Source organism: Eumetopias jubatus, unplaced genomic scaffold, assembly GCF_037043125.1.
Source record: "Eumetopias jubatus isolate StellerSeaLion01/CBP00866 unplaced genomic scaffold, mEumJub1_p1.0 scaffold_12, whole genome shotgun sequence".
Classification (NCBI taxonomy): domain Eukaryota; kingdom Metazoa; phylum Chordata; class Mammalia; order Carnivora; family Otariidae; genus Eumetopias; species Eumetopias jubatus.
In genome coordinates this window covers 61,900,235-61,910,937 of record NW_028274818.1, presented here as the reverse complement: position 1 = coordinate 61,910,937, position 10,703 = coordinate 61,900,235, and the positions used below count along the sequence as shown (strand labels likewise).

At 39.1% G+C, this 10,703-nt stretch overlaps 1 protein-coding gene across 1 annotated transcript; it reads left to right on the top strand.

The window, feature by feature from the left end:
• The first annotated feature begins 9,245 nt into the window (after positions 1-9,245).
• Positions 9,246-9,922, top strand: LOC114215583 (splicing factor 3B subunit 5-like). Its single transcript, XM_028111676.2, has one exon. It carries the CDS (start codon positions 9,315-9,317, stop codon positions 9,573-9,575), a length of 261 nt encoding a protein of 86 aa, XP_027967477.1. The 5' UTR covers positions 9,246-9,314; the 3' UTR covers positions 9,576-9,922.
• The last annotated feature ends 781 nt before the right edge of the window (positions 9,923-10,703 follow it).

The window sequence follows — 10,703 nt, the reverse complement described above, 5'->3', positions numbered from 1 at the left end:
GCAGGGTTTGTGAAAAAGAACAGAGGGCTCTGACATACTTCAAAGTGGTTCTTTCCCCACCCCCCTCAACCTCTCAGAAGAAAAAGGAAACTTTTCCATGATATTTACTGTGGGAACCTAGCTCCTGGAGGGAAATCTCACAATGCTGTAGGGGCCTCCCTATGACTGGGTCCCCCTAAAGTTTTTAACTCTCAGACTTGCTTCCAGCAATTGGTCAATTACGGTTCAGACTCCCCGCCCCCACCCCCAGGCACTGGTTCCTGAAGCAATTCCTCTCTTGCATCTCTGCTCCAGGAAGCCATGACTATATTCGCCTGTCTCTCCAATCTTGGGCACAGTGGTTTGCCCTGTATCCTTCTTCTCTTAAGGATCCAAGAAGAATTGTTGATTTTTCAATCTATTTAGCTTTTTACTTGTTGTTAGGACAGAGTGGTGCCTTCCAAGCTCCTTACATGTGGAACTGGAAACTCCTTCAAGTCTTTGATTAAATACCATTTTACTAGACCAGCCTTTCCTGACTAATCTATGTAAATAATAACACTTCCTACAATCCCCACTCACTCTGCCTTTCCCCTTCCTCCTTTACTGTTCTCCTAACCCTGATCTCTTTGTGATATAGGATAATCTTACTTAATCCTTTGTTTATTGTCTTTCTTTCCCTCCTGGGAAGTATGCTCAGTTATGGCAAGAATTTTGTCTGCTCTGTTCACCACTGTATCACCAGTGTCTAGAACATACTGACATAGAGCAGGGGCTCAAAAAACATTTACTTCATGAATGCATGTGCTGGAGTCCCACTAGGATGTCTTCACTATTGCTATTATATTGTGACTTGGTCTCTCATTTATCCACTCTAAGTGCTAAAAAACTTTGGGATGCAATGGCATCACATTTCTCCATATTGTTCTCATTGACCTTACTTTGCATGAAGCTGGTGATTAAGATCTGAGGCAGAGACATGACTCATACCAAACATGGCTAGGTAGATCTGCTCTTTGGCCTCCCTGCCACGTTGCCCCTAACTTTAGTGCCTCTCTAATCTAGTCTTTTGCATTAGAGCTCACTTGCTTGGCCCCTTTCAGTCCTTCACGCCTCTGTCTCAAGCCAGATAGGCCCCAGGAGGAGCACAAAACCTTCTCAACAGACGCTGTGCCATCAATAGAGTAATAGCCACACGCTGTTCTGGTATCTGTGCAAGTTCTATTGTAAAAATGTCCCTTCAAGTAATGCATAGCTAGGAACACGTATCAGAAATTAAAATAGAATGAAACTATTCCCTTGTTCTATAAAGTACTATAAAGATAAAAATAAATCTTATGAAATCTCATGAAATATGTACAATAAAAGTTTCCAATATACAAACACCGTTACTGGCTCCCTTTCTACTTTCTCCAGAGTGAAGCAGGAGGCCACTAAGCTGGCAGTGGGAGACTTGGTCCTATTTCTGATTATGTCATTGATTAGCTATGTGACCTTAGATATGTCACTGCTACTCTCTCAGTGGCTCACTCAAAATCCCTGGATTCATGCTAACTCTTTTATTTCCCAAATAATTTACATACAATCCACTAGCAAATCCTGTGTGTCTACCTTCAAATTATACCCAGGGTTGAAACACCAACTTCACTGGCATCACCCTGGTTCAAACCATTGTCCTCTCTACCCTAGGCTTTTGTTTTCTCTTTGCCAAGCTTAGATAACTCCTGATGTCACATCCAGCTCTAGGATTGATATGGATTTCTCTCTAGGAGTCTATGGATTTTGTGGATCTAAGGTTCCAGAGTTTTGACTCATTATCCTAAATAGTAGAATGTACCTTTTTTTTTTTTGCTACCAAAGTAAAAAATGGGCATGTGGACAACTTCTATACTAACAAGCAAGGGAGGAATTTGTACTTGAAATATGTTTTGGACATTCAGACCCAGGAGCCAGGATGGATGGAAATTGGTGAGGCTTTCTGCTTTACTTCTATATTGGCTGCTGCTTTTACACGGCTGACACCAAATGTGCGGGCGTTTTCTACAGCCTCAGCCACTTTTGCAGCTCTCTGGACACCAATGAGGCATCCTACAAGTCACTTTACTATGACACTAACTAACCAGAGTTAGCTCCAACTTCCACAGGTGTAAGCACTCCATCCCACAAGATTGCTCTCACTTCAGACGCTAGTTACAAGTTATGGGTGCCCAGACCACCCCTGGTTCTGTCCAATTCGGCCACAAAGTCAAGGGTTCCCACAATCCCACCCTTTCAGCTTTGACAATTTGCTAGAATGGCTCACAGAGCTCAGGAAAGCAATTTACTTATGGTTCGTGATTTATTGTAAAGACTACAACTCGGTAACAGAGGAGTGGGAGAGATGGATAAGCCAAGGTATGGTGAGGAAGAGGAGGCAAAGAGCTTCCATGCCCTCTCTGGGTGCTCCATCCTTTCGGCATGGGGATGCATTCACCAACCCTGAAGTTCTCTGAACATGGGGCTTTTTATAGCGTTTCCATTACATAGGCAGGATGGATTAAACCACTGGCCATTAGTGATTAACTCCAGCTTTATCCCCTCTCTCCTCCCTGGAGGCTGGGTATGGGGCTGATCCTATCTTGCTCTTTCTGGGGACCAACACAGTCCTGAGCTTTGTAGGAGCCCACAAACACCAGTCATCTCATTATCATAGAAAAGGAAGTTTTTTTACTCCAGGAGATTTAAATTAGGAGTTGTGTGCCAAGAACAAGGGAAAAACCCCAGGATCCAAAACAAAAAAGCAAATATTTACTTTTTGTTACATCGCACCACCAAATCCACAGCTTCTCTTTCCCTGATACGGAGACTTCCTAGCTAGGCTCTTCAATTCAATCTGTTCTTTCAGACTTCACTGTCTGTGACAAAGTGGAGCCAAATTAAAATTTTAAAAGAATAATCACATTTAATGTCATGTTTTTATAAGAAGCATGATTTTATTGATACAATATTGAGCCAAGAATTGGTAAAAGTGAGTTTCTCATAATCATAGGCAAAACACAAACTCTTATTCTAATACATAGGTCAGATCTTGTGCCCTCAAAGCGGGCTGTAAAAGGTCTCAGAGTGATATTTATTTGAGAGGTTAGCTGGCTTTATTGCTTACAGCTATTTTGGTTGAATGTCAATCAGAATAAATTAATTTATGCAATGCTAGCAAACTACCTCCAAAGCATAGTGTCTTATAACAACAAAAGTTTATTTCTTGTTCACATTGCAAATTCCTTGAGTCAGATATTATCTCTACTCCTTGTCCTCTCATGTGGGAATCCAGACAGATCAATGACAGTTGCAAGTGCTGACAGTCTCCACGGTGGAGGGAAAGAGCTCTGGATGGCCTTGGGCTCTGTCCTGGATTAAGATGCTCTGTCCTGGAACCACAGCACACAATTGATTGTCCAAAACTAGTCACAGGGCCCCCCTCAACTAAGTGGGCAAGGGAGGGCAGGGGGGGAGTGTAGACAAGACGTGCAATCCTATCATATGTCCAGAAGGTAGAGAGCTGAAATATTTGATGAAGAGCATTAAGAAGTACCATGTGTTGAGGTGCCTGGGTGGCTCAGTCGTTAAGTGTCTGCCTTGGGCTCAGGTCATGGTCCCAGGGTCCTGGGATCGAGCCCCGCATCGGGCTCCCTCCTCCGCGGGAAGCCTGCTTCTCCCTCTCTCACTCCCCACTGCTTGTGTTCCCTCTCTCGCTGTGTCTCTCTCTGTCAAATAAATAAAATAAAATCTTTAAAAAAAAAAGTGCCATGTGTTGCAAGTACAGAAGCATAATTGCTTTTTATTGAGGTATAATTGACATAGCACATTATATTAGCTTCAGGTGTACAACACAATGATTCAATATTTGCATACATTGCAAAATAATCATCACAATGAGTCTAGTTAACATACATAGGTACAATTCTTTTTCCTATGGTGAGAACTTTTAAGATCTACTCTCTTAGCAACTTTTCAAAAATGGAATACAGTATTATTAACTATAGTCACCATGCTGTATGTTATATCCCCAAGACTTATTTATCTTATAACTAGAACTTTGTATGTTTTGACCCCTTCATGGCAAACACCAATCTGTTCTCTTATCTATGAGTTTGGATCTGGGTTTCTTGGTTTTGGATTTGTGGTGGTTTTTCTCTTTTTTTTAGATTCTACATATAAGTGAGATCATATGGTATTTGTCTTACTCTGTCTGACTTATTTCACTTAGCATAATGCCTTCAAGGTTCATCTATGTTGTCACAAATGGCAAAATCTCATTCGTTTATATGGCTGAAAAATATCCCAGTGTGTGTGTGTGTGTGTGTGTGTGTGACATTTTCTTTAACCAGTCATCCATTGGTAGACACTTCAGTTATTTCCGTGTCTTGGACATTGTAAGTAATGCTGCAATAAACATAACATGTATATATCTCTTCGAGTCAATGTTTTATTTTCTTCAGATAAATACCCAGAAATGGAATTGCTAGAATATATGGTAGTTCTATTTTTAATTTTTTAAAGGAACTTACATACTGTTTTCCACAGCAACTGGACTAATTTCCATTCCCAAAAATAGTGCACAAGGATTTCTTTTCCTCCACATCTTTGCCAACACTTGTTATTCCTGTTATTTGACAATAGCCTTTCTAGTAAATGTGAGGTAATATTTCACTGCAATTTTGATGTACACTTTTCTGATGATTAGTAATGTTGGGTTCTTTTTGTGAAATGTCTTTTCAGATTCTTTCCCATTTGTTTAATTGGATTGTTTGGGGATTGTTTTGCTGTTGATTTGTGAGTCCTTCATATATTTTGGATATTAAACCCTTATCAGATACATGATTTGCAAATATTTTCTTCCAGTCTGTAGGTTGCCTTTTCATTTTGTTCTTTCCGTCACTGTGCAGAGCTTTTTAGTTTAATGTAGCCTTACTTGTTTATTTTTACTTTTGTTGCCTTTGCTAATGGTGTCAGTCCAAAAAAATCATCACCAAGACTGATGTCAAGCACTTACCCCTATGTTTTCTTCTAAAAACTATGGTTTCAGGTTCTACAGTCAAGTCTTTAATCTACTTTGAGTTAATGTTTCTATATGGTGTAAGACAGTGGTCCAGTTTCATTCTTTTTTGTTTGGGTATGTATATGTACGTCCAGTTTTTCCAGCACCATTTATTGAAGAGATTATCATTTCCCTGTTGTATCTGCTTGGTTCCTTTGTCATAAATAGAGCATACATGCATGGGCTTATTTCTGGGCTATCAATTCTGTCCCACTGATCTATATGTCTGATCTTATGGCAATATCATACTGCTTTGATTACTATAGCTGTTTGATACAGTTTGAAATGAGGGAGCATGATGCTTCCAGCTTTCTTCTTCTTTCTCAAGATTGCTTTGGCTATTTGGGGTCTTTTATGTATCCACACAAATTTTAGTATTGATTGTTCTATTTCTGTAAAAACTGCCACTTGGATTTTGATAAGGATTGCATTGAATCTGTATATTTCTTTGGGTAATAAGGACATTTTAACAATCTGAATTTTTCTAATCCACGAGCCTGGTATATCTTTCCATTTGTTTCCCTCTTCAATGTCTTTCATCAATGTATTATAGTTTTCAGTGTAAAAGCCTTTCAGTTCCTTGGAAAAAACATTTTTTAAAGGACCTAAAAAAGTGAAAATGACTGGACCTCAGGAACCACTAGAACCAGAGAATAAAACAGCACTCTCTTCATCTCCTTCTCCCCTCTGTTTTGTGCATCACTTTCATTCTTGTCTTCCCCATATTCTGGTTCTTCTAATTCTCTGAGACACATGAGGAAGATGGCCTGTATCAGATCCCTAATTGTATATCTTATCATTCAGACACTCTGTTTAAACTGGCTTATTTCTTTCAGTTCCTGATGAAGGACCCTGATTGGTCATGCCTGGGTCAAATGCTCACAAATGGTCTAAACAATTCTTCCACGTGTCAGGGTCATCGTGAAGAAAAGCAACAACTACTGCAGTTGCCCCTTGAATGTGGGCAGAAACCATTCTTAGAGGAGAGGCTATTTGGCAGATAATAAATACATAAAAAAATAAAAATTTGTTATATGTCTCTGTATGCACAAGACAATGTGAAGAATAGTCCTTGAGGTTTCCCTGTGAGCCTAAGGCATAAATGTAAGAGGGGGAAAGACGTTTAAAAAAATACCCCAATACTTGAATGCTACTTCTTGTTCAATTCTTCACAATCTCTGAGGCTGGAGATTTCACTCCTTACTACAAAGAAGCTTGAATGAAACCTGCTCTAATATATAGAACCTTATATCTATGTATGAATTTTGTAAGATCAAGGACCATAACTGTAACTCCAAGTCCTACCATATCCCTAAAAGATAAACTATAAACTTAAGGAAAAAAAGTCTGGAGCAAAAAGATCATATCATTTTGAGTAAAGATCATCAGGATGAAACAACAATTTTAAGTTTAATTTACTAATAATATCAAAAATGTATGCAGTGAAATGTGCACAAAACTACAGGAAGATCAGTGAAAACCCACTATCATGATGGATTTTTTGTTAAAGTAAGCAGATCAAAAATCAGTAAAGATATGGAATATTCAAACAACACATTAAGAAAATGGAACATACATATATAGATACTGTACCGCAAAATTGCTGAATATGTATTCTTTCTAAACACACATAGAATATTTACAAATATTAGCCATATATTGGACCTCAAGTTTAATGTTTCAACAAATTTCAAAAACCTAATATAAATCTTTCCCAATATCTCATTAAAATGAAATCAAATCAGAAATCAGTTGCAAAAATAAAATTCTATTTTGACAATTAAAAAGTGTATCTATAAATAACACATTGGTAAAAGAACAAATCAATGCAAATAAAACCATATTTAAAAGTGAACAAGAATGTGGGTGCCTGGGTGGCTCAGTTGGCTAAGGGTTGGGCTTTTGATATCTGCTCGGGTCATCATCTCAAGGTTGTGGGATGGAGCTAGGGTTGGACTCTGTTCCTCTCCCTCCCTGCCCACCCTTCCCCTTGCTTTCTCTGTCTCACTCTAAAAATGAATAAATAAAATCTTTTTTTTTAATGAACGATAATGAAAATACTGTTATCAATTTGTGTAGGATGTAGAAAAGCAGTATAAAAAAATCCATAGCTTTAAGTGCTTATAACACAAAGGAAGGAAGGATAAAAAGTAATGACATGAGCATTTGACTCAAAGCAGGAACAATAGCAAAATAAATCAAAATTAAAAAGAAAATAAGGATAAATGAAGAAAATAATAGAGAATAAAATTAAAATTAGCGAACAAAACAAAGTTAAAAGTTGATTCTTAAAACAGCCTATGATGACTCTAGTCAAGAATAAAAGAGGATCAGGCGCCTGGATGGCTCAGTTGGTTAAGCGACTACCTTCGGCTCAGTTCATGATCCTAGAGTCCTGGGACTGAGTCCCGCATCGGGCTCCCTGCTCAGCGGGGAGTCTGCTTCTCCCTCTGACCCTCTTCCCTCTCGTGCTCTCTATCTCTCATTCTCTCTCTCTCAAATAAATAAAAATAAAATCTTTAAAAAAAAAAGAATAAAAGAGGATCTGGGACACCTGGGTGACTCAATTGGTTAAGTGTCTGCCTTCAGCTCAGGTCATGATCTCAGAATCTTGGGATTGCACCCCGCATCCTGTATCAGGCTCCCTGCTTGGCAGTGAGTCAGCTTCTCCCTCTCCTTCTGCCCCTCCCTCTACTCATGCTCTCTCTCTCAAATAAATAAATAAAAATATCTAAAATAAAAAGAATAAGAGAAGATCCACAAGTTAACTGTATTTGGAGTGAAAGGTGATACATAACTATAGAAGTTGCAGACATTAAAAAGGTGGAAGATAACTGTGAACAATTGTATGCCAGTATATTTAAATGAAATGGGTAGACCTTAGAAAAATATAAAACTGACACAAAAAGAAATAGAAACCTTATAAATGCTACAATCTTTAAAGAAATAGAATTAATAGTCAAAAACTGCCCCCCCAAATATCAATCACTATATGGCCTTACCATTGAGGTCCATAATTAAAAATAGGATAATTCTAATCTTGTACAAACTCTTCCAGAGAACATTCCAGAAAAAGAGGAAACCATTCCCCAACTCATTTAATAAAGCTGGACTAATCTCAATCCCAAAACCAAACCTGACCAAACGTGGAAAAGATAAATTACAGACCAGATGAAAAAAAATCATAATAAATTAGCGTATGAAATCCAGCAGTGTATAAAATATATAATGTAATGACATTTGATTTGTAAGAATGTAAAATTTATTAATAATAATTAATTAATTAACCTAGATCACCACATTATCTAAGCAAAGGAAAAAATGAATCTCAATAAATGCAGAAAGATTGCTAGAGATTATTCAACATCTTCTTATGAGTTAAAAATACTCTGTAAAATTATGAACGAGAGGGAAATTCCTTAATGTGATAAAGGGTACATAAAATAAACACAGAGAAAGCATTACATTTAATGGTGAAGTATTGATAACATTTCCATCGAGATCAAGGACCACGCCAGAATGCACACTATCACTTACCAGCATTGAACTCTATACTCTGGGTTCTAGTAGGTACAGTTGGGAAAGGAAAAAAAAAAAAAAAAACAAGGCATAAAAATCAGAAATGATATGATTATGATCAGAGCATCCCAAATAATCTCCAAATGAGTTTTAGAATTAAGAAAATTTGGCAAACAAAAATCATTACATTTCTAAATGCTAGTAAATGAATAGAAAAGAGACTATTTACAGTAGCATCAAAGGTATGAAGTAGCCATGGATAAGTCTCATAAAACATGTGCCTCGGGGCGCCTGGGTAGCTCAGTCGATTAAGTGGCCAACTCTCAGTTTTGGCTCAGGTCGTGATCTCCGGGTCATGAGATCGAGCCCCTTATTGGGCTCCACACTGAGCCCAGAGTCTGCTTAAGATTCTCTCTCTCTCCCCCTCTCCCTCTGTTCCTCCCCCCGCTCGCACACACTCTCTCTCTCTCTCTTTCTCTGTAGGATGAATAAATAAATCTTTTAAAAAATCACATGCCTCACATAAAGATAAAATTCTAACACTTTATTGGATGTCATAATTAAATAAATATGCCATGTTTTTATATAGGAAGACAATATTTTAAAGACATCTCCTCAAATGGGTATATAAATTCAATGCAATGCCACTCAAAACACCAATGAGCTCTCTCCCGCGTGAAAACCTAGGGCAGCTCCTTCTCTGTGGCCTCTGACCTGGGAGCAAAGAGAAAGCGGCGAGATGACTGACCGCTACACCATCCACAGCCAGCTGGAGCACCTGCAGTCCAAGTACATCGGCACGGGCCACGCCGACACCACCAAGTGGGAGTGGCTGGTCAACCAGCACCGCGACTCTTACTGCTCCTACATGGGCCACTTCGACCTTCTCAACTACTTCGCCATTGCGGAGAATGAGAGCAAAGCCCGAGTCCGCTTCAACTTGATGGAGAAGATGCTGCGGCCTTGCGGACCGCCAGCCGACAAGCCGGAGGAGAACTGAGACCCCGGTGCTGTCACTGCTGTGCGGGAGCCTCTTCTGAGTTCCCCCCGTTTGCCGTCATTCCCGCGTGTTCCTTCCCCAAGTGGACCGATTCTCCATTGCTCCCGTTTCTCGTGCCTTCCTTGTACAGAAGTGCTTACCTGGGGGCGTCCCGCCTGACCTGCCTTCCTGTGGACCCTTCGGAACACAGCGTTGGGAGACCATCAGGAACCCCGAGAACTGAGACGGTGGAGACGTCCTAAAGCCAGCAAGAGAGGGGCGGAGGCACTGGAATGAGACGGGATTTGGAAGCTCCTTTTTGGCTAGTTGATTGTCGTCGTTGCTTTTTCCATAAAGTTTAGAAATTTTTCAGTCAAAAAAAAAAAAAACACCAATGAGTATTTTACGTAGTTCTTTTTGTCCTTAGAATATACCATCAGTGAACATACAGTCAGAATACTGGTTTACAATTTCTGGATTAATGTTTTCTTCTAAGTATTAAAATTTGATATAATTAGTTCATCTGTTTCTGTTGACATGAAATTTTACTGTTTCATAAAACTATTTTTATTTTTTGCTGAATTATTTTTATTTCTTGAATATGTAACATTACACATAGGTCAAAGGCAACAAATACGTTGAAAAATGTGGAGTAAGAGAAGTCTGCGTCTTTCACCTGCACCTGCTGGGTAACTAATTTCATTACTTTCTGGTTTATCTTTCTGTGTTTCCTCTTACGATACTCTGCAAATGCAAAGGGAAAAGAAGCAAATGTCTACCACAGATGACTGAGGAAAGAAATTGTGATATACTCATTCAAAGGAGTATTCTAAGCAGTACAAATGAAGAGACTATAGCAAGACACGTGAGCACAGACTCTCACGGACATACTGAAGGAAGAAGCAGGTAAGTTCACAAGTCAGTAAAACTCAATGTGCATTTAAGGATACATAGATAGGCCATTAAAGGACAGGGGAAAGCAGGGAAATGATGATCACAGATGTCATGGTCATGGTTGTTTTGGGGCTGGAGAAGGAAGGTGGTCAGACTGGTTGCAGATACTAGGGGGCAATGTTCTGTTTGGTGACACAGACAGTGGTTATATGGGTGTTTGCTTTACTTTTTAGTCTTTAGGTACACATTCTTATG